At 40.4% G+C, this 25200-nt stretch overlaps 1 protein-coding gene across 1 annotated transcript in view; it reads left to right on the top strand.

The window, feature by feature from the left end:
• Positions 1-25200, top strand: part of MYO9A (myosin IXA) — a 190659-nt gene that overhangs the window by 30494 nt on the left and 134965 nt on the right. The window contains 1 exon segment of the mRNA XM_030013971.2: positions 4568-5489. Coding sequence (XP_029869831.1) covers positions 4647-5489 — 843 coding nt within the window. The 5' untranslated portion in view covers positions 4568-4646.

The raw sequence follows: 25200 nt of genomic DNA, 5'->3' as shown, positions 1-25200 counted from the left end.
ACTATTTTTGTAGTCCCTTGTCTGGGTTATGGGATGTTATAATAAAACCAAGTGAACTTTGCTTCCAGAATTGCCCCTTTAGCAGCCTCACTGCTGACACTAATCTCTATTTTTTCCAAATCATCCAATATTTGGCAAACTCTGTCCATGATTTCAGGCTTTAGCTGTCACAGATTATTTATGACGGGTACTGATGCTTCCAGTGGATGGTTTATTTTGGATTTTTGCCACATGTTGCTTACGCTGTCCCTGAAAATGAAAATACTGAGATTGGTCTTTCTGAATGGAAAAAAAAGAAATGGCATGACCGAAAGCCTCCATTTCAGATACCTTTCTGAAGGTAATTGGAGCATCCTCATTTGTCTGATATTGCTTACAGAATAACACTTGCTAAAAAATGCAGCCCCAGTGCAAGGGTGGTCGCTATATGCAATCATATATATGTTTAATTTGAGAAAGCACATTTGGTACCAATGTTTACGTATATTGAACTGTGGTCAACTAGTAAAAGATCGCATATAATATAAAAGCAAACCACTATTTACAAGTTTAGTGTATGCACAAAGCCTAGTTGACTGCCATAATCTTAGTATGCTTTTTCGGTCAACCTGATGGTAATCAGATTATTATTGCGATTTTTATAAAGGCCTAACCTCATGTTTGTTTGGAGATCATGCTTTTTACATTGCAAATAGAATTATGTTATGATCATAAAATTGAGAAAAATCAGCATGCAGGGGTCAATTTGAGTAAGAATCTTCATTCAGACGTAGAAAATGGAAAAGGATGCAGCAAATATTAGGCTGAAAGTATATTGGCTTAAAACATCATAAATTCTTCCTTCTACAGGCATGCATAGTCCATAAATTTTGGCCAGAGCATTCACAGGAGTTTGCAATTATTTCTGACCTCTGAGGTCTGATGTATCCTCTGGGTTTCCCTCTCCTGTGGGATCAGCATCCCGTTACTGCCGCCTTCATCCTTGCCAAAGCCAGTACATGAGTGAAGCAGCTGAACGATAGCTTGGTGGTAAAGTCAGGTCATTTTATAATCTGCCACTTGGGTACAGAGGCAAGCATCCCCTTTCATTACGACACTAACTTTTCTTTTCCATAAGCCTATATAAATGACTTAGATGTAGCATCATATTCTCATTTAAATGTAAACATGTAGCAATGCAAAATGCCTTTAATTAAAATAGTGCATAGAGCAAGTATTAGTGGGTTGCAAAATACTTACTCTGTTTTGCTCTTTTCATGTTCCTATTTAATTTTTTGTATCCAAATGCAAAAATATTGTTAATTTTAAAAGTCATGTAAAAGCTAATCCAACAGCCTGCTTGAACAGTTGTCATTAGAAGAGCCTTTCTCCCTGACATATGCTAATTACCTAATTACACATATTTCATTGCAATATTTTCTCCAAAATACTTTGGAAACTGACTGTCTGCAAGAGGCGTGTTTGATGTTGAGCAGAGCCAGGCTCATGTGCATCAGTGGTTGGGAGACCACAAGCAATTATCTTCATTAACGTTTCTTTGACCCAACGTAATACTCCAAGACATGTTTAGCGTTAATAAAAGCAAATCCTGTGGCATGCCTCCTGTGATTTATAAGGTTCAAATTAACACCTCTTTGCTTTCTGACCTTGCTAAATTTCTTAGTCATTAGTGGAAGCTTCTGGTGTTTGAGTGGTTTTGGGGGGGACTTGGCTCTTCTGCATTCTCAGAGTTACTGGGGCTTTTAACATCTCCATGGGGTTCATGCTTGGCTTGCAATTCTGCTGGATTCAAGTTGTTTGGATGCAGAAGACACAGATCTTTGTTATTCTACCGAGTCTGTGCAGAATAAGCATCTATAGAGAAGTGAGGAAAGCTTTTGGGTAGGTGGTGGGGTAGAGTGGCCTGATGCTTTACAGAGGATTTATTGAACTTGCACGTATTTGACAGGAGGGAGGAGGTAGAAGGGAAGGTTGGTTTGCTCAAGGTAACCAACTTAAAGCCCTGTTTGCAGTTCTCATATAAGTCAGCAGTCTTTGATACACTCTGATAACTTGAATAAAAATAGCCAGCCCTCTTGTTATAAGCTTTGAAGTAAAATCTCAATGAGGAATTATCTAGTTTAAGTGTGGTGGGTTTTTTTTCCCCTTCTTGAAGAAAAGCTGATGCTGGACTCATAGAGCTAGACAAAGAAAGCCTAACCCAGCACTTAACTGACATCATCCCTGTTGCATCTGTGCCTATACTAAAGCTATAGGAAAGCAGCTGGAGCGCTTCCCAGTATATAATATATGTCCTGCTACCAAGCAATGCGCTGTGAATCCCTGCCAGATGTATTTCACTGTGACATAATAATTTCTTTGCTTTGAATAGCGTGTGGCTGCAGATAATATATTTAATGAAATATTGGAGCAAGAAACAATACAACATAAAATAATGCTTGTCATTTGAGGACCTCTGAAATTTTGTAGTAAATGAAACAAATCTCCAGTCCCATCCTTGCCTGGATGTAGATGACGATGGTGGCTGTGCTTGGACTGTAGGTCTTGGATCTGGGTACTTGGGGAGGAGTGCAAGGACAGGACAACCACATGAAATGCTTCCCCTGAATACTCTTCCTGACATTGAATATCTGAAGCTCAGGAGCTCCCTAAACCTGATGTGGGTTTTGACCTCATGTTTTTGACCATTCTTGAGCATTTTGTTGATGCCGTCAGGGAACCGTCATAGTCATGAGGTCTTGCTCCTGTGGGGCAGTGCTCAAGGAAAAGCTCAACATTATATGTAACGTTAGGATGAGCATCATGTAAACTTTTATGCGTATTGTGTTACCTGCCACTTCATTGCCCAGATCCTGGCTCTGAGGGTCCTCTGCATTTCTTTGTAGTTAACTTTGTCTTTATACTGGAATAACTCTTAACATCTTCAGGGGGAGTTTTGAGTTTGTTAGGACTAATTGGTGGAGAACTGAGGACCACTAACTCTGGAATTGCTTTCATTTGGGGCTGGTGGTGGGGTGTTGTCGTCTTGTAGTGATTAAGTTTGAGAAATTACCTGTGCATTTGATGTTTCAGTGCCAGAGATTTGTATTCTGTGTTTTTTAAGCAGTACGAGAGAAATAAAAAGTGAGATTGTACGAGTGAGTTGGCTGTAATACTTCGTATCTGATGATGTGTCCCATATGGACATCTCTGAAAAAGATTGACTTTGTGGGTGGAAGAGTGTTACTGTTTGAATCCCAATGGGTTGAAAATCTCCTGGGCAGGAAGACAAAGGATTTTATCTACTGTTCACCAGCGCAGGACTGTGGGATAATGTCAATACAAGGGATAATAATGTCAATACAAGGTCCTCATCCCAGGAGTGTCGGAGCAAAGCATTGGGTGTATCAGCAGTATGTGCTCTTGGATGGGCGCTGCTGCAGGAGTCACGTGTCCCTTTACAATGTGAGGGAACTTGGAGCTTGTGACCACTGATTAATTAAATTTTTTTTTAAACTTGTGACTAGGCAAATTATTGTGTTTCAGGACTCATTTTGAACATTGCTCAGGAAGGCCTTTGAATTGACAAGAGGAAACGGCCTTCAGTTGCGCCAGGGGAGGTTTAGATTGGATATTAGGAAAAATTTCTTCACCGAGAGGGTTGTCAAGCATTGGAACAGTCTGCCCAGGGAAGTGGTGGAGTCACCATCCCTGGAGGTATTTAAAAGACATGTAGACGTGGCACTTAGGGGCATGGTTTAGTGGTGGACTTGGCAGTGTTAGGTTAATGGTTGGACTCGATGATCTTAAAGGTCTTTTCCGACCTAAACGATTCAATGATTCTATCACAAAGGCGGCATTTTCCTTTTGGTTGGAGTATGCCTTTAAGGTGATATTTTAAGTTTTTGGGTTTTTTTTAAGTTAGCATTTTATGCAACTGTTCAAAATCTCAAAAGGTTTAGTTCTCTTAAAAACATCTAGAAAATATGTAATTTAGATGCATGGGTAAGTCAGTGTCAGGAAGGTCAAGGGGTGTTTTCCAAAGTCACGGTTAGCTGAATGATGCTTTCCCTAAGTTGGCATGAAGTATGCAAACATAGAAATAGAGGCACTAACTCTTAAATAAGTTATTTGGTAATATTAAGCAATAAGGCTGTAGCAACTTTTGACATGAGGAGAATGCCACTATTGATTCAGCAGGCTGTCTGGTATGTTGCTCACAAAATACTGATTTTATTCTCTGTAAAATACACTGAAAATCAGAGGGTCTTTTTGAATCTTTGCTGCTTCAGAGTCAGGGAAAAATTAGTAAAAGCTTGAGGTGCTGTGGGTAGTTACGTCTGAGTAGAGAGGAGCCTGAGGTGTGGGTAGTGTTTGTGCATTAAATACCTTTATTTATTACAGCTTTGGTGTATGAAAACGCTGCTGTCTTTTCAGATGTCGCTTGGGAATCATCATTTGCTTTCTTTAAGGCGATTGGTATCATCACTTGAGTTGCTTCATTGCATCTCATGGTGCACATCAATGTTTTTCAAGGACCCCTGCCAAGATAAAACACCTAACCTATTTTGTTTTGCTTTTTTTTTAGCATTGCTAACATGATGACCTGACAAGATATAGGACGGTCCTGACTATGCGGCGCAGGTACTGATGGGAAAGGATCCAATATGAGTGTAAATGATGTTGGAGGAAGACGACGCTTTGAGGATAGCGAGTACACGCTGCACATATACCCTGGGAGCATCGCAGAAGGGACTATCTACTGCCCCATCACCGCCAGGAAAACTTCCACGGCCGCTGAGGTGATTGATTCACTCATTAATAAACTTCAGCTCGAGAAAACAAAATGTTACGTCCTTGCCGAAGTGAAGGAGTTTGGTGGGGAGGAATGGATCCTCAACCCTACGGACTGCCCAGTCCAGCGCATGATGCTGTGGCCTCGCATGGCCCTGGAGAACCGCATCAGTGGCGAGGATTATCGCTTCCTCCTGCGAGAGAAGAACCTGGACGGGTCCATTCACTATGGGAGCCTCCAGTCCTGGCTGCGGGTGACGGAGGAGCGTCGCAGGATGGTGGAGCGTGGCTTCCTTCCCCAGCCGCAGCAGAAGGACTACGATGACTTGTGCAGCCTGCCAGACTTGAACGAGAAAACGCTCCTGGAAAATCTCAGAAACCGCTTCAAGCAAGAAAAAATCTACACCTATGTAGGCAGCATCCTCATTGTTATTAATCCATTCAAGTTTCTACCTATTTATAACCCCAAGTATGTCAAGATGTATGATAACCATCAGCTGGGAAAGCTGGAGCCCCATATTTACGCTGTGGCAGACGTGGCTTACCACGCCATGCTTCAGCGGAGGAAGAACCAGTGCATCGTGATTTCGGGAGAGAGCGGGTCGGGAAAGACACAGAGCACCAACTTTCTGATTCATCACCTCACTGCCCTCAGCCAGAAGGGATTTGCCAGCGGAGTAGAACAGATTATTCTTGGAGCTGGACCAGTGCTTGAGGTAAGATGAAAACTATAGTAGCGTGGAAACTTTTTAACGGTGAAAAAAACCCCCTGCAAGTAGTTGGGGTTTTATTATGGCACTAGTCTGGGGTTATCTGCTAAATGCTGATAATAAAGTTACAACAGTGTTAGCAATAACAGAAGGCTGTGTTTCTGCCTATGGAATACTACCTGCTTCAAAAAAAAAGGAAGAATAGGAGTACAGCAAATGGCTTTCTGACAAATTTATTAATGTTTTGTTTTCACTCAAGTGTTTCTTAATACTGGTATATCTCAGTGATTTTTCAGTTTGCAAATGGAAATGTAAAAGCCTTTCTTGAATTATCGGTAGCTTTTCTTTATAGTACATTGAAAAGAGAATTAATTGTACACAGTATATTGATAGTGTTGTATTTATGGAGTTTCTGTGCCCTCAACTTCATTTAGCTGGGGAAGAGATCAAAGGTAATGTTCATGGTCAAAATTTTATTTTTTAATCATAAGTACTTGATTTGGATGGTGCAATTAGTTACTTTATGAGGGACTTTTCCTGTGTATGAAAGGAGATAAGATGAATTGCACCATTAACTTTGCAGATATGAAACTCTAAAGAGGGATACAAGCATTCATTAATCAATTTGCCTTGAGATTGCCAAAACTCTTTGAAATGGTTTTCCTCAGAATTGCCAATTTTGCTTGTTAAATAGTTTTGTTTGTTAAAGCCTGGCTGCATGTGGGTGATGTGACCATCAGCTTCAGCTGTGCTGTTGTTCTTCAAAGCTGCAGTACAGAGAGGTGGCTTGATGGCTGTGTTTTCTTCTCTTAAAATAAAAAGTGGCTTCAAATAAAGGATAGTAAAACTTGTGGATTTGGGGGGATTTGTTTTCTATTTTGAAAGGGGTTTTTGGCAGTTGCAGACAAAAGATATCTATTCTCTGTGTCTATATTTCATTAATGAGTCTGAGGACTTGGGTCAGCTTCAGCTACCAGCAGAAGACTGGGATGTGCTTGTGGATGTCTCAGCTAAGGATAAGTGAACAGCTTCATTTTGCAAAGCCAACAAGTTTTTTTATGTTTTCATGTCAGGTAGAATGGACTGAGCTAATTTAATCTGGAGTTAGAAAATGATAAAGTCATGATAAAGCCCCTGAAAAGCAGCAAAGCTGTGTAACAAACTGAAGGTAAAGAAATTAAAAAGGCTTTTTTTTTTTTTTCTTTTTTTTTTTTGACAATTTGCACGAAACCGTGTGTTAATTCTTTTAAAGCACACAGGCAAGTGGACTCTCTGTTCTTGCACTCGCCAGTTTTTCTCCTGTTGTGCAAGAGACAGAGCTGTTTCTTGCTGGAGTCGATCAGAAAATACCAGACCAGGCTCCGGTAGTCTGTAGTTAATGGTTGTTACTGTGGTGACCCAATTAGGCGACCACATTAATTTTAAGAAAACAGTTATGAAAACAATTGTATTCCACGTCTAATCCTGTTATTTATTTGAAACATTTGCATGCCTGTTTGGTTTTTGGTATGCTTTTTAATGTATCTTGTTGAACGAAGGTCCACTTTATAGTTCTGTTAAGTAGTGTCAGAGAGAGCATCTCTGTCTAGCTTAGATTTCCATGGGTGGAGATCTCTATGAAAGAGAAGTTAAAAGGAAGTTTTGGGAATTGTTTTTTTCTTAAATTCTACTTTTTTCAGGAATAGATAAAATAGTCCAGTTGCAAAACTGCCTGAGCATCATTCAATCCACTGATGCAGTCTCTTAAATAAATGAACTGTTCCACCTACTTGAAAGATTAAATCTTCTTCCCCCCCCCGCCCCCAAACACAGACTTACAGTCATTGCTTATAGTCAAACAAGCTTGTGTCCAGAGGCAAAAAATAGAGGATGCCTGTGAACTGCACGTTTCTTTGCTTTTCTTTCTCTGCTTCCTGTTATTTTATGCTATCGAACAGAGAGAGAGGGTGCAAGCAATTTCAGGATGGTGCAATTTGAAGATCCCTGATTATCAGGATCCCTGTTACCCCCGTGTTTCAGGATCTGAAGTTTAAATCTACTTGCTTGGTTCTTGGATGGAGGGCAGCAGTGCAAACAGTTTACTGGTAATGCTGCTTTGGTGATGGCCACTTACTTCTTCCCAGGGACTGTTGCGTATGTTGGGATTAGGTACAGGGGAGGGATGCACTAAGCCGCTTTGCTTTCCTTTCGCAAGATCTGCAGCTGTTTTTAAGGGGAAAAAAAAAATAATCTAAATCATATCTGTTATTTCTTTTGCTTTTGGAACAGAAGTTTGCATTCCTTCACTCTGGCAGCTGGACGGCTGCTGTTGTGCTTCCCTAGCTGCCTCCAGGTCTCTTGGAGAAAGTGAGGGTAATCCAGAATTTCTTCTGCTCTGCCAGCGCCAGTCCCAAATAGCCACAAATCATGCAGGCTTAAAGATAAAATGTGCATACTTCTGCTTTTCCTTCCCTTCCTAAAATTTCCGAAAAAAGGGTTCTTCAGAGAAGATCTGTTTTAAAGGGTTGTGTTACCCTGCCACCCATTTGCAGATTTGACCTTTTGATTCCTTGCATTTGTGGTCGAAATACACTTTTCACTTCTCTGTAAGTTTAGATGCCAAACTTCTGTATTTTTTTTCCTCTTTTTCTTCATTCTTCTCCCCTCCTCCAGACACCTTCTTCGATCCCCTTGTTTTCCCTCTGCGTATTTAAAATTAAATGACATTCAGCTTAGGCTTGTCTTGTAGGAGGCAGTGACATAACTTTTCATGCTGCGACTTCCGATTTGGGGAATGGAGCACAGCAAATAAGAGTTTACTTGGACCCATTAATCTCTTTTTCTTTCCCTGCTTGCAAAGCATTGCTGGTAGCACAAGTGTTTGCACTGAACCACCCGTTCCTGGGAATGCCTTTGCAGTCGCGTTTACGCGGCAGGAGCGGAAGTGGAGCAAAATTAAGATTTTTTTTTTTTTTTTTTTTTTTTTTTTCCTTCAGCGTCAGTGTTTTCTTAATTTACCTTTTTTTGAATAGCCTCAGGGTATTGTTTGTGAATTTTTTTTGTTGCACGAGATTCCTGTGAGCCTTGTCCAAATTGCATTTTTGGGGGCAGCTGTCAAGGCAACCTGTTACTGCCATCCAAACACAGTAATATCATCCAGTAGTTGTATGTAGCAGTGACTGTAGTTAGAGGTGTGTACTGAAACCAAGCATGTTCATTAAAAGGTGTCTTTGACATAGGTCCTATGGATTTTCTTTTTCCTACAATGGGATTTAATAGGCAAGCTTTTTTGTAGTGGTGCTCCTTGGAGTGGTTGCAATATGCCTTTTTTGTTTTGTGATAAATGATATTATAAAATATTTACATATTTATATATTACTTATTTGTGATAAATGATATTACTTAAATACTGTCCTTATTTTTCTCATAACAAAGTCCCAATTGGTTTAAAAAGGTGATTTTCCTTATGTTTTTTCTGTATTTTCCCCTATTTTCTTATAAAGCACGTTTTTCCCTATAGAAGATTGCTTTTTCAGCAGGGTATCTGTAGAGCTGAGCTTACCAAAATTTTGCTGCCTGGCTATTCAGTTTCAAGACTGAGCTTCTCAAATTCAATTATTTTATGTAGTTACCAGAGGAAGAGTTGCATGTGCTGCAATTCCGTTCTGTTTCTGATAGACTTCATGCAATACTTTAGATTAAATTCTTCATTATGCTCAGCTTGATGCTCCATCAGGGACCCAGAGTGAGTAGCTTTGCTGCCACGTAGGTAGTTTGTTTTTCGTTTAGATGCCAACCCTGATATTATTTAAGAAAGCATCAAGGAAGCATGCCAGTCAGGCAAATGCTTTACTCCAACAATTGCACTTTTTTTTGGAGAGGGGAAGAGGAGGAGCTTCCTATAGGCGACTTATGCAGACCATGAAGTGTTTCTACTTAATTTCTAATTCTGAAAGCCACAATTAAAGGTTTGCTCTAAAAAAAAAAACCCCAGAAGTCGTTATCACAGGATGTCTAATGAAGGGTTGTGAGATACTGGAAGAGGTTGCCCAGAGGAGTTGTGGATGCCCCATCTTGGAAGTCTTCAAGGTCAGGTTGGACAGGTTGAACAAGCTGATCTAGTGTAAGATGTCCCTGCCCATGGCAGGGCGGTTGGACTAGATGATCTTTGAAGGTCACTTCCAACCCAAACCATTCTCTGATTCAATTAGTGGTCTACCTGGAGAAGTGTGGTTTAGCCACAGGGCTATTTTACCCCATGGGTAGGTAACTTGTTGATGTGAACTTAGGACAGTATTTTAAGACCCTGTTTTCTCTTTAATTACATTAGCTAGAAACATCCAGATGAACTTTATATTGGAAGCCCAGCTTGTTTTCATAGACATAAACCTTTAGAGGTGGGATGTTGATGTGCTGCTCCCCAGCCCTCCCTGGGATCATCACCCTTTGCCAGTGCATGATGCAGCATGTGAGCATCCTCCTCCGTTCCGTGCAAAGCCAAACATAAACCATGCTTCAGCTTCCCTGGGGAGGTTTGAATGCAAGTTAATTTATGACATCATGTTACACCCCCCCCCCCCCCCACACACCCCCAATTCTCAGCAAAAATGCAAAAGTAGCAAATTTCTCCCTGGCTTGGGTATGCCTGAAGGTCCCCAGACAGGTATCAGATGAGTCTAGATCTGGAGGAGTCTGCACCGGATCGTTTTATCATCCGTAACTTTCTCAACATCTCATTTGTCACAAGAAGTACTGCGATAGCAACTGCAAAAACCAGACATGTTTTCTAAGCAGCTGTTTACATGCATCTTCAAATGTCCCAGTGGGGATTTCTCAATTGCTTGGGGCGGGGGGGATTAGCAAAAAGAAATGTTTCTATGACAGGCTGAGGAACACAGTGTTGGTGGTGGAGGGGTAGCTGTTGCTGTCCTTCACAGCTGATGTGCATCTGCAGCATCTATGCCGGAAAAAAAGGAGTTGATTGCTTGAATTGCTTTTGAAAAAATTGCAGCTAGCCTTTTGTAGTGGTGGCAATGCTATTTGCATTCCCAATAGGTGGTGGTTTGCCTAGAAACCTTAGGAACAGCAACTGGAATTGCTTTTTGATTTCTGGAGCAATATTACACAATATGTGTGGTTTGCTTGTACGGGGAAGTTATAGTCTTAATCTTAAGGTCTAGAAGTCTAAAAGCTGTTATTTTTCTCAATTTTTTTTAAAATCCTGATTGTTAGAGGAAAATGTGAGCAGCAACTAAAAGATACTGAATTTTATTTTATAGGACTGTGCCGTGATAATGTACAGCTTCCTTCCCTCCTTTTACTGAGCTGAATTAAGCTCCCGCAGCAGCAGCTGAAGAGCTGGCCGCTGTTAGGTGCAAGTGAAAATGATACTGTGCTGCCAAAATTTCAGTAGATGCTGCTGAATGTTTCCAGAGCGAAACAAAGAGCTATTGAGCGGAGTTAAAAAAAAATCAATTAACTAGAAGAATCGAGCATGTCCTGGACTTTCAGTATATTCGAGTGGCATTGGACAACATGGAGATGCTAAAGCTAAATGTGCATTCATCCTCCACTGCTTTTCCCAAGCAATTTGGCTGGATGCATGCAAGACCTGTAGTAATCCCAGGTAGGATCCAGCTCAGCTGGTAGATCCCAACCTGTTAACTCCTGCAGCGCGTAGCCCCGATAAGGTGATGCTGTTTTTATACTGCAAATTATGATGCAATTATTTCCCTGCGAGAAAAGACATTATCAGATCCAACATATTCGTATTTTTACTTGGAACAGTATTAATGGGAGGTAAACTTTGAGTATATTCATTTTTTTTCCTGCTTGGAACAGTATTAATGGGAGGTAACCAAATTTCATTAAAATGGACTTTATAAAAACCAAATCTGATTTAGTTCATGACATTCAGTTTCCAATAAACTGATTTTAAAGTAATTAGGTTGTGTCATGTGGGTCTAGAGGTTTTATATCTGAAAAATGGATTTATATGAAGGGGAGAGAGAAGACTCGTTATTCTGCTCATTACTCACTTCTGATCATTTTTAACCTATAATATACACAATTATTATTGATCTCCTGTGTGGTCTGAGTTTGGGGTAGGTGTTAAATGCAGCAGCCAGGATTTTTTCGCCTTGCGTTCTTCCCTCCCCAGTGCACGGAAAGGTTAGAGAGGGAGCAGCGCACAGAGATTATACAGATGATGCCTAATGTGGGAAGAATTTGTGCAGGCCTCCGCCGGCAGCAGTGACACAAAGGAGTCATACAGCAAGGCTCATGCACCAAATGCTTTTCACCAGCGCTTTCAAAATGCTGTTATTCTTCAGCTGGGGATATTTTACAGTTTCAAGCTCTGTATCAAATAGTGTCTTGTTCATCTGTTTCTCTGATGCTGAATTATTCAATATTTTCATTTTAGAGTCTTCCTGCAATATCCAGATTGTCTGTATCGGTAGCTGAGTTTAATATTATTATTTTTCATTATTTGCTACCTTCAGCAAGAAGTTCTTTGGTTACACCAAAGTCCAGCTTATTATGCTTGAATGACAAAAATTGTTATTTCTGACCTGCGATAACTGCAGGAAAATGGATTAGTTATTAAAGCAGGTTTATGCGAAGCTGCCTTTTTCTCCACCCTTAAGAATTAGCAGCTATTTTGTTTCCAGGAGGGAAATGCTAAATAAAACCCCGCTTTTGCTGGGTGGAGCGCTTGCCTTACAGGGAGCATTTTATTGAACCTACATGTCCAAGCATCCCATCTTTTTTCCCTCCCTCCTTGCCATCTCTTCTTGGCGGAGTTGTTTTGTTTTGCCATTCATTCTCATTCATACCCTTCCATTTTTATCCTTTTCTTTAGTTCTCTTTCACTGATCATTTAGGGTTTCACTCTTTCCTCTATTGATCTATATCTAGATCTAGATTTTATAGGTATCTGGATCTCGACTTTAGGGACTCCTCGATATCCAGACTTTATGGACCCCTAGATATCTGGATACCTAGATTGTATAGAAATTTATCTATATAGCTGTACAATATAATCCTGAGTCTGACCCGAGCAGGGACCATGTATTCATGCTTGCATGCAACCATAGCAAACCCAGATGATGCTCAGCATTATACGGCATTAGAGAACAATTGTCTTCCTTAATACCATTTTATTATCTTCCGCTGACTTCTTGCACCAGTGTTTCTGTTATTTGGGTTTGTATTAAGCTTTTATTTTTTTTTAAGTTGAATATCAAGGTGCACATTTTATAAAGCATGAAGGAAGGACCTCTTTTCTGAAAGCTTTTTGTTTGATTTTTTCACTGTATATATTTATCAAATAGTATAATGAAAATGTAGCACTCTGATAAGTAATGTTTTTGATCAAAGATCATGCTGCTACTGTCCAGTAAGGCTTCCATGAGGACTTAATATCGATAACTGAGGTGCAGACTTTTTGTCCCCAATGTGCGTAGTTAATATGGCACTGTCTTTTTTTAGTCACGGAATGAAAGATTAATGCTCTAGTAGGGATTTTGTTTCTTTCCCCCCCTCCCTTCTTCCAGTCAAAATACAGATTTTGTTTTTAGGACCATCTACTGAGACCCTTCTGAGTTGTTTTTGTGGCTGGGGAACCCGTATCGGATTTTACACGTTGGGTTTGGGTGCTGGGTCGATGTCAGATAGGTGCTGTGCTGCAGCATGGTCGCCCTTGGTGGGGAGCAGAAGAGCCTGAGAACAAGGAGCCTTTGTAGGATGGGGACTACACCCAGCTCTGGTGGTAGCGGTTGACAAATTATGGCTTTTTAATGGTTTTTACTGTCCCCATGGCTCTTCCAGGGACAAAACGTGAGTGCTGTCCACTAAACATCTCTGGTGAGAGCGTTTTGTTTTGCTGCCCCAAGGAGAAATGCCCTCTCTTGTTTGCTCAATGACAAGGTGGTGGTATCTTACTGCGCTCCGGGAGTTGGAACAAATTGATTCCCAAGGCAGCAAATAAAATTTTTGGAATCTGTTCTCAGTGTCTTCAAATGTGAGAGGTGTTCCCTTCTTATTTATAGCTCAGGAATTGCTATTGTCACTTATTTTATACTGTGGAGAGACAGAGAAAAAGCAATTAGTTTATGGTTTTTTCCTTTCAGTGTCTTCAGTGACTGTTGATGTATATAAACCTAAAGGAAGAGGTTACTTCTAAAGTATGTGCACATTGCTGGCGCTTGCTCCTGTCTCTTCTTTGTTTTCCTCTATGAGCCTGGACAGATCTGCAAGCATCATATTTGTAAAGGGACTGAAGTACCTTGATGAGAGTTAAAGATATGTATACATGCATACATTATATATGTGCATGTACACCCTATATATATGTTAGCAAGCGGTTCAGCACAACAGGGAGCCGTTGCGCGGAGCGAAGCAGCTGGTGCCAAGCCCACGTGTGCGCCTCCAGGGTCTCGCTGCGGATGAGCTCCCATCTGGTCCTGCAGCAGACAACCTCAGTTGCCTACAACCAGGATTTAGTTTGAATTGCAGTACTTTTGGAGCACAGAAACTGAAGTGGATTTGGGGGGGGGGGGGGGGGGGAGGTCAAGGTTCCCTTTGAAGACCTCCTGAGCCAACTACAGCACTGCGGCACTATGATGTGTACACTTTATTTCCCCGTATGCTTCCTATGGGAAGAGAGAAGTTGACGCATTCATTGATTACTGCAAGTAGAGCATGAGCATCAGTGTGAATAGCGATCATTGTTTAGGGTTGTATCAATGAAAATGCCCAAACCCAAGAATTGCCGGGATGAGCAGTGTTGACCATCTCTTCTACAGCTTGGAGAAGATTGCATTTTCTTTGTGGTCCCAGTGTCTGCCAGATAGAAAGAAGCTTAACCAAGTGCCTCCTGCTTTGACCAAATAGCTTTGTCAAATTCAACAGAAATCAATTAAAAAAGGGAAGGCAATATAGCAAAGCATAGGCAGATAGCCGCTCCAGAGCAATGATCAATTTGTTCAGCCTCTAATGTTAAGTATTATATAGAAGTTAAGTTAGTGGAGTATGTGGCAGAGGGGGATGGAGTGATCCTTCCCCAAACCCATGTTGCACAAGTCTTGCTGAAGCTCCCAGCAGCAATTTGGGGTAGGCAAATAAAATCATTGTTTCCCATGTTTGCAGAAAGGATCTGCGTTTACTGCAGCAGCCGATTGCAACTTGCTTTTATTCGCTTAATTAAGATGGATGAGGGATAAACGTCGTGCCAGACAGTTGAGCCTTTGGCTTTGTCACGGTGATTGGGGATTTGGACTTTTACGGGCAAAGGCTGAGATAGAGAAGATGAAAGGACAAGCTGAATTTTAAGACTGTCTTTTTTCCATTGAGTTTAAAACAGTACTGCCATTTTGCAGATCATTTATTTTAGGACACATCAAGCATTTAAAAAAAGAAAAAGTTATGTCCATTTTGCATCAGTGTGAGCAACAAATTAATGAAGCTTTCTATCACTGGAACGATTGGTGCCCCACGTGCATCACTGCTTGCTCCCCTGAAGCTTCATGATGTAGGTAAGCACCACCCCTGTTTTGTAGAGAGCCTTGGAGACTGAGGTTCTTCTCCTTTGCCCATGAGGATGGCTGTGCTCAGCCAGATGAAGGCTTCACCTCATCCTTCATCCTGTCCTTGGGAGGACGTCAGGCAGGGCAGGGTGATGCTTCCCTGCTAGTGCCACCACTTTCAGTCATCTGTGGCTCAGGGATCTCCTAAATTGGTGGCAATCTCTGCCTAATAAATCTGGATGTGGTTTTTGGGGGTCAGCTTCATTACATGAAGCTTGTGATGGCTACTATAAATTATCTTTGTTCCAGCCAGCACCACAGGAACAGCAGCACGCCGCTTGGTTTTTGGCTTACACCTGGATGGCTCTACCACTTGCAGCTAACCCAGTAAGGATTTTCATAAAAATGCATCTTATGGCTACATGAAAGCTAAAGTTTTTGGTATGTCTTAATGACACGATTGATAAAATGAATGGTGTCTATGTAATAGAGCTGCCGTCCTCCTACACTGGTGCTTGTCAGCTGCGGCAAAGCTGTCTGGATGCGAAATGAATAATTTAATCTTCTTTGCTGTAAGAGTGGAGCATTTTTAAAAGGATATGTTTCCGTTTTCGAGAGTCCTGACCCTACCAACACCCGTAAGTAAAGCCAGACTAGAGGAAGAGATGGTACAGTGTTGTTTAAGAATCGAAATAATTCAAAATTTAGCACAGCACAAGCCAGATCAGGATGGTTGGCAGTTATGGAAAACCGTTATTTATGGTCATGAAAGCAAATTGTCTCAGTTATTTCCATTATACAAGGTACCAGGTAACCATATAATCCACTATAGGAGAAGTAGGGTTCCAAGTAATTGTGAGTATTTCTGATTTTAAGCATTACTGGACATATTCAATGCTTCTGCGTTTACCAAGATGGTTAATTTAACATGGACCAGTTCATGCTGTTATGGGCAGACTGGTAGCAGGACAAAATGTAGCAGTTACCAAGCAGTCCTATTAAAATACTTAAATGCTAATGCAACACACTAAGAAAATACGAATTTTGAGAAAAAAATGAAATTATATTTAAAAAGACCTTTTTAGAGTAAGAAACTCTGTTTAAAACTGCTTTCTCCCCTCATCACCGCTTTCAGGAAAGTAAAGTTTTGAAGAAGGAGAACACAGGTCTCAGAAAAAGGGGCATGCGTACCAAAACCTGAGTGGGATGAGGCTGACTTTTTTAATTTAAAAAAAAAAAAAAAAAAGGAAAAGAAAAAAAAAAGAAAGGGGAGGAGAAAAAAAGAAAAGTTCAGCAATTTCTGGTGATAATGCAATAAAAAAATTTCTTTTTTTTTTTTTTTTTGCCAGCATTTTCCAGATCTGTAATATCCTTGTGTTTGATAGGAGGGAACAAGAACAGAGAAATGGTATTCTTATGCAGCAACTTTGTGGTAGGGATTAAAGATTTATTGATTGTCCCAAAGTAGGCAGATTTACTTATGGTTTTTAACTGGGAGAAAAATCTTGGACAAGGAGCCGTGTGAGGGATGCTGAAGGAGAATGAAAGCATGTGGATAAAAATGCTTGCATCCAAGATAAGGGCAAAATGTTAAAACTTTAATCTGCTTTATCATCGAGGAAATTGGAAATTGTTTGGAGAAACGGCAGGTTTGGGGAGCAAAGGTTTGGTGTGGCGGGTCGGGGTGGGAGCTGTATCCTAAATATGCAATGCTCGAGTGCTTTCCAAAACGAAGCAAATCTAATCTCTCTGGACTTCAGCGAAGCATCTGACATGCTTGGAGAAGAAACAAAAAAAGAAAAAAAAGAAGAAAGACACCAAACAGATTTAATAAATGTGAAATCTTTTTTTTGATGAATTACTGCTTTCTCTGAATTCAGAATATTTTAAATATAGGCTGGTAGGTGTAAGGGGTAGTGCTGAGTCTCTCATATGGGAAAGTGTGGGGTTCAATTGGGGGTTTTCTTCTTATCTTACAAATGTCACTGTGAAATGGAATTATCCTTTAATTAAGGAGATCCAGAAGATTGTTCTGAGGAATAGAAAATTCCGTATTTTTTTTGTTCGCAAAATCTAGGTGGAGTGGGCTGCATCCAACGGAGCTGGGGACGATTTGGGGTTGCCTCCTTAAAACAACATTCTCTACAAGGCTTATATCCACTTCTTCATCGAAAATAAACTTTGCAAGCTTTAGAAATACACTTCTATGGTTTAATTTAAGGCTCTGAGAAATGCAAAGTTGGAAGTATTGGAGTTTATTTCTTTGTTGCCTAGGCTACGGCTGCAGAACCAACGATGCTCAGAGGAATGTATTTGAATTATCAGGCTGAACTCTGCATTTCTGGGCCAGAGTTTTCCTGGTATTTGGAGGCCTCTGGGATAGAGGTAACCTTGCCAGCAGTTCATAAATTTGAGCCAGGCTTTTTTTTACCTTAGTCAGGAAATTCATGTTTGAGCTTTATTTAAGCTGGGATTCGCAGTGATCTAATCCCAGCACACTGCCAAACCCAACCTGTAATTTTTTTTTTTTTTTGGCGTTTCGTTGCTCTTTTTTGTTTTAGCCTCCGTGTTTCGGATCTCTCAATTCCCTCTCCATCGCGTGTTTTCCCAGAGCTGTTAATCAGAGGTAGATGAATGCACGCAATCACCCTGCAAAAAGCCTCCCTGCTAATTGAGGCGCAGCGATGGCAGCAGCAAGCAGAGGAGCGGCTGTAAGCACAGGCACCGCTCTGCCGCGTGCGTGGGGCAGAGCTGACCTGCTACGCAGCGGGATGTGCTTTCCAGGAAAAATTATAATGAGTAAATATTTTTAATTTCTCCAAATAGCAGCTAGAGGAAAGCATGAACATGTGGTGGTATTTTGCAAGTATTGGGAGATTGTGTGTGTGTACATATATATATATATATGCGTGCAGATGCACACACAAATCTGCATTGCAAGTGTCATATAGAAGTCCAAAATAATATATATGATAATAATATATGTAATATAATATTAATATAATAATATATACATGCACACACACAAATCTGCATTGCAGGTGTCATATAGAACTCCACAATAATATATATTATAATATCTATTATAATAATATATGTAATATAATAATGCATACACACAAAAAAATCTGCATTGCAGGTGTCATAGAGAAGCCCAAAATAATTAATATAGTAAAACCTTGCTTCTTTCTCTGGGTCATAGCTTGGTGTGAAGCTTAGCATCCTCCTTGTAAAAAACATTATTTTAACTTAATTCTCAAGCTTCAGAAGAATGCATGTGATAATACGAGTAAACCCTTTTTTGCTATGGAAAAGCACATCCATGGTGGATACTTAAAATATTTTGGAGAGAAATTAGCAATGGAAATTTGTCCGATATGCTAATTATTGCATCTGTTAATGAAAAGTCGAGGTGTATTATATATTGCTTGTTGTGTACGAGTGGCCCTGCCAAATAACTGGAGATGCTACTCCAGTATATAGGTGTGTAATTGGGAGTTGAAAAGGATGTCAATGCTAACTTAAAATTATAAGTATTACGTCAGTTTTAAAGGAATTTCCCCCAAAATAGCAGCTGGTCCATACTGGGATGATGATCTATAATTCCCAGCATGGTCCTCGGAGCCGTGTTGTCAGTGTATATAGATTGCCCGTACACAACCCTGGTTTGGGCAGTGATTTTTGTGTAGCAATTAGAGCACAACAATGCTCATTTTTCCCCCTTGCTTTTCTTTTTCTGAAAATTAAAGCAAAGAATAACCTGCTCCTGCATCCTCTCATAATTGCCACCATACGTTTGCTTTAAATCGGAATACTCTTATTGGCAGAAGTTTTAGATTACATTAAACGGGGAAAAAAATAATATCATGGAAAGAGCAGAGACCTTCAAAGAGCTTTCCTTGCTTGTGAAGTATGCCTTAAAATTCAACAAGGTAGGTCATCTGCCATTTCAGTTGCCCATGCATATGGCCAGTCAGTTCTTAAATCACCTGTGATTTACTCTTACTCCCCATTTTTGCATCATGCTGCTGCTTGAAATGATAAATAACTCCAGTCCTGCTCCTCCACTTGTGCTGCAAATCACGCAAATGAGGATGCATGCTTAATTTTGCTAGCGATAAGCACAGTGATACTTCCTAAATTGCCTTGTGTGCATGTACACAAACTCCTTTTCTTTTTTAATATTCTCAGTATCATCCAAGAGCCGGTAAGCCTGGATTAATCCTGGGCTTGGGCTGCTTCAGGAGGGATTACAAACTATAATATTGGCATTAACGCTGCAAGATGGGAGTGAAGCTTTCCAAAGTGCTTACGCAGCACAAAGAAACTTTGCTGAAGCCTTTCGACTCGCGTGCTGCTTTCTACTTTGGGCAGCAAAGGAGAAAACTGTGGTTTCTAGAATTGCATCACAATTATAATATTTGTAATAATATAGATGCAATATAAATAGTCTCATGGCAGAAGGGAAATATATGGGTAATGAATGGGTGCGACCTGCCTGTTGCTGTCTTGGTTTTTCTTTCTGGCTCATGCAGCTCTTCCCTCTCTGTAACATCTGGTCTTCATCTGCTACAGGAAAGCCAAATAATTTCAATAAAACTGGGAGAAAACATAATGCTTTAAAAAACCCCAACATATTGATGTTAGCCTGGTCTTCAAGCAGGGTTATTAATTAAATCTATCAGCCTGGGTTTATTGACAGAGTGGATGCTGACTTGGATGCTTGAGTAAATGCATCATCTGATGGACAACGCAATTACAGCTTAACAAGGTCGAAGCACCACGTTTTTCCTTAAAAGGGTCTGAAATTATAAATAATGTGAGTTGAGGTTACTCTGAATTCTAGTGCATCCCCCAGCTGACGTCTCAGCAGACCACTGAAGCACGGAGGCGATGTTGCTGATCAGAACAAGCCTTGTTTTAGTGGGACCAGCCGCATTTGCTCAAGGATTAAGCATGCAGCAATGTCCGCATTGTGTTAGCCTGCAACAAAGATGCATTTCCTAAATTGTCAAATACTAGATGTATTTTATATCAATATATATGAGATATATTAATAGAAAATAAATATATAACAGATATGATATATATCTATAAATTTAAATATGTATATACATGAGATATATAAATATGAAATAAAAATATATTATTTTCTTTATATCTGCCCCTCTAAGTCTGATTAATGTTGTCATTTAGGCTAATTTTAAAGTTTAGAGGTAGCATGGATCAGCATCTGCTTAATCTCCATCACATTAGCAGCCCCCCTTGACTAAGTTTTTAAATTGCACTTTATTGATCGTCGGGCTTTTAAAGAAGTCCATAAGCTCTTAGTGAGGGCTTGGCAGCGTGCAAATGGTGTATTTGTCTTGCTATGAGCAGTATTGACCTGAGCAGTCGGATAATCGAGGAATATTTAGTAGGTTTTTTCCATTTAGGCCGCAAAAGTCTTGGGGCTCATTAGATCATGTGCTCCTGCCCTTGCTGGTTTTTTGTTGCTGTGAAAGCTTCATTAAGATATAATTATAAGTAAGCAAAATATTTCTGGTTTTCTGTGTCAATCATGTCTGTCTGGCAAGAGAAATGTAGCTGAGAGAAGAAGCTTTTTGAATAACTAAGTTGTCTTACCTGCTAGCTTAAGGTGTAAAGGATTTGTGCAAACAAATATTGAAGTCTATAGGAGCCATAAGTTTACATTTTGACTTTAATGGCTGTAATTTTTAATTGCTTTATGGTTATCATATCGAAAGATTTTAAGCGCTAATTTTTCCAAAGAGTTTAATTAAGTTTCTAGCTTTCAACTGGAAATTCAAAAAGTAAAATAGGTTTGATCTTACTATTAAGTAAAAAGTAAAATAGGTTTGAGCTTACTATTAAGTTTTCTACTTTGAGAGAAAATGCTGCATTTTCATTTATTTGACTTGATTCAAACCACATTTGATTTGACTTCACCCTAGATTGCCAGATCCACACTTCAGTTTGCTTAGGAGCAAAATTTCTTTGGGCAAGGATGCGTGATTGGGGTAGGGCGCTCGCAATTGCTGCAAGTGTTTTCAAAAGAAATTATGGAGGTATTTTATTTTCCAGTCTCATCCTATTCCTTGCCATCGAATCAGCTCAGTTTAATTTTGTGCATCTTGCTGTGGACCGGTGCCAGGGACGTGGTTAAGAGGATGTAAAATGTGAGCAGTTCAGTGAGTCGGTACTTAAACGTGTTGATAATTCAACGTGGAGATTTTCCCACCTCTTTCTACATATTACATGAGTTGTCTTTGATGCATTTGTTTCCTAAAGTGGCAGTGGAAGAGTTGCAAATGAAGTAATAATCCCAAACCCACTTATACCATATGTTTTTAGGCTGGTTCAGGATCTTGATCCGGTTGGGAATAGAGTCCCCCATGTATTTATGCCATACGTCCCAGAGCGCAGCAGCAGAATATGGATGGGAACCTCTTAAGGTGATGTTGATGCACAGCATTGCTGATCTTCAAACTTTGATTTTGGAGCTCCTTAGCACCAATTCCATCCTTTTTTCCCTGTTTTTGTACAGTCCCTGATAGCGTGGGATTTTTTTTTTCCATGCCTTATTTCAATTTCTACCTGGGTTTTAATTATTATAGTGACTTTAGACTAGGCAGCTGATGAATTTTCAGTAGCTCCCATCCGCCTGGATGTCATCCAAGGGGAGAGACGGGGAAGAAACAGCAGAAAAAAGGAGAGATGACCAGGGTAATAGCTTCACGTATCGGATGCCGGAGGCCGAGTGACCAAAGCCTTCCTGCTGAAATCCGGCCAGTATGAGGTAGGACAATCGTGCTGCTGTTCTCTTCGGGAGTTATAAACAAGAAGATGAGGCTCAGCAAGAGAAAGAAAGGTTTCTTTCTGTATTTTTCCTTTTTGTCAGATTTTTGGCTTCCTTTTCCATCCCTCTTCCTCCTGAACTGCAGGCAGAGCTATTTAGAGATGAAATGCTGTTTTCACGAGTTTAATTTTTTAACATAGTATTTTACTTGCTGATTAAAGTCAGTAAAGAAATACATTTAATACCCTCTCTTTAAAGATGCAAACAAAACCCTCCTAAGCTACCACTAATGTTATTTTTGTTTGGGGTTTTATAAAGCTGCTTTGAGTGAGACAGCAGAAGCAGCGTCCCCATCTTTATCCCCATTCAGGATAAATAGATGCGCTCCAGCAATTTCTGCTACATCTTGCATGCATCTTTTAATGCAAAAAGGACATAGAATAATAAGTAGCTTAAAAAAATAATAAATCCACAAAATCCCAAATGCAACCAGAGTGGCTGGACTCCTTGCTTTAACCTCACTTTCAGGATGGCATATTCTTTATTATTTAAGGGAGATATCTTTCAGCTCTACCCCAATAAAATCTTTCCAAATCACTCCAAGTGATATGTGCTGAGACATTTTGACTGTAGCATGACTATACCATGACCGCTTGAGCAGTCATCTCCTTGGTGTTCTCAGCAGCTTCAGATTTGGGTGGTGTATAATAAGAATAAAGATTGCTGTCTGTCGGTGGTAACTTTATGGCTCTGTGTATGGAGTAAAGGTTTTGGAAGTGGATAATATGCGATGAAGAAAGTGAGATCTGGGTCTAAGATACCCTCCATCCTTCCCCCCCCCCGCCCCGTTAAGACTGATACCTCCACACACATGTGCTCTAGTGAGTTTGATTAAAATCATATGAACTGTCATCTCTGTAGTTCTGCCTTAATTGAAGGGAGATCCAAGACATCAGAACTATGTGTTTTGTTGTGTTCTTGTCTTGTGTTCTTTATTGAGGACATGAAAGTTATGTCTTGGATCAGATGTCATGAAGTCATGTTCACCCTCCGGAAGCTCTATATCATGTAAGGGTGGTATGGGCGGTAGCTGGAGAGTTGGGGTTGTGCCTTTGGGCATCACTCTTTTGCCCTTGGTCCTGCTCCAGTGGTCCATCCCCACACCATGAGCAAGTGCAGGAGTGCCATCAGCTCCTTTCCTTGCAAATGCTGGTTCTCAGTTTGTTTGTACAAACCAAGTGTAATTAGTAATGATCCACTCTTTATTCTGGTATGTTGCTGTGTGTTAGGTCACCACCCGCTTCCAAGTAATACATGAAAATGTGTTTTTATGTAGGTTATAAATTATATATTGCTGCTCAGCACAGGGAGTGCTTGTTTTTCCCCTTCGTTTTTCACATCCCTGTGCTCCTCTCGTTAAAGATCCTTTTCTTCCATTGGGTTCAACAGATGAATCTCTTGCTAAAGTCAGAAAAAATACTCTGAATTTGTACTTGAGCTTTGCAATTTGTCTTAGCCTGGCAGAAGAGGTGTACTTGAAATCTTGTTGGGTTTTCCAGCTATTCCAGTTAGTCTGGTTAAAGATAATATTATGTCTGTCTACAAAATTTCTTGCCTCTCTCTGTATCCCATCACAGCTACCATGATACCAGCATCAGGTTGTGATTTTCATTTATTTACTATGTGTTTAGTTACAGAAGAATTACCAAAAGGCTTAAACACACTGTAGTGATTCTTCAAAGCTTGGAAGAAGAAATGCTGGTCTAAACTTGCAGGTTTCTTAGAAGGGGAGTTGTATACCATGTGTTTAATTACACAGCGATGGAGAGGGAGCGTGTTGGCTGCATATCTTCAGAGTGGGGAGCAATCAGAGAGGGTTTATCAGGCTGCATGGTGGCAATTAAACAGAAAAGGTGTTAAAAAAAATTAGATGTACAGTACCTGTCTAATGGAAACCACTGCTTCAGGGAAACAGAAGAGAGAGAATTTAATGAGCGTGTACTCTAACAAAGCATTGCTTATTTGCATGAAATTAATTGGAAAACAAAGTCTGCCGTTACTGTTTGCTCTGGCAAGCAATGCCCCTGTGAATTTTCCAAGTGTATCTGCTGCATTTCTCTTGCTATCAGCTGTGCAGAGTGTTGTGGCATGAAATACTCCCAGTGCAGCAAACAGAACATCGCTCATTTATTCTGAGCAGATCACTGTCTGTCCATCCATTACGCACCTTTTTTTATTCCTGAATATCTTATAATTTAAATGCGGTACTACACATACACGTTATTCTAGTTTTCTATATTCTTCTAAAAAGCAAAAAGGTTTAAAAAATTGGTGTCCCCCAAAACATTACATACAAAGACTGAAGAGATTGCAAAGCTAAAGGTTATTAAATGCCTTTGGAGACTTAATTTGCGCTGCAGTTTGTAGGCATCCTCCTCCCACTTCCCTGCTGCGTGGAGCTCTGGAGATCAGCTCATTTGCTTAGTAAAGTGAGCTCACATCTGGGAGGGTCCCGGCTTCATTTGCTGTGAAATTTGGAAGACTTTTATGCAGGCTTTTTGCTCCTTGGTGTCTGAGTACTCGAAGTCTTGCAGTGATATTGGATGTATATAGCCACCATAAAAATTAATACTTGAAGTGTTGTTAAAAATCCTGCCCATTAATGGAAGATACGCCCTCAAGCTACATTTCTTAATACATACATGAAAAAATTGAATAGGGTAAAGGTGCTTTTGAGTCCCTGTTTCATGTTCTCTCTGGCTTGACCAAGGTGGACGATGAAGAGCTGTTGCTTATCTTCACGCAGGGAGAAGGAGCAGCGAGGGCTCTGCATCCCTGGCATGCTGGCCAGCACATCTGCGCTGGCGTGCCAAGGGTGGGCTTGGTTTGACTCCTGCCCTTTCTGAAAAGCAGGGGAACACGCTCCCAACACGCCGTCCCGACCGCTCGGTGTCTTGCAAAGCTGGGCTAGGAAAAGGTGGACAACAGAAAAATATCGGCGTTGGTTTTGCACAGCGTTTTCTGCTGTGTGGAAAGTTGGAGTACAAAATCTCAGCACGTTTCCCTTGATTTTATTAATTCAGGGCTTTCTTTTTTGATTGGATTTTTTTTTAAAAAAGAAGCCCAAAGGCTGTTCTCAGAAATACCAGCCTTGGCAGTATTGAAGAATACTGTGCAAAGCTAAAGAGGTGATTTTGGCAGGGTGTGCTTTGAAGTGAAAGCTCATTCTCTGTTTGGAGACCTCTTGCATGACAAACTGAATTACAACGCTGTGCCCGTCTCATGCCACGGGGCATCGGCTGTTTTGCGCTCGCATTGCAGCTGTTCCTTTCTCTGTAGACAGTGGATGGTATGGTGTCGTATTTACTTCCAGCTTAGTAACCTTCAGTTTGTAGAAAACCTCTCCATCGTG

This window comes from Aquila chrysaetos, chromosome 5 (genome assembly GCF_900496995.4).
Source record: "Aquila chrysaetos chrysaetos chromosome 5, bAquChr1.4, whole genome shotgun sequence".
Taxonomy (NCBI): domain Eukaryota; kingdom Metazoa; phylum Chordata; class Aves; order Accipitriformes; family Accipitridae; genus Aquila; species Aquila chrysaetos.
The sequence above is the reverse complement of the archived record's forward strand: the minus strand, read 5'-3'. Positions and strand labels throughout refer to the sequence as shown.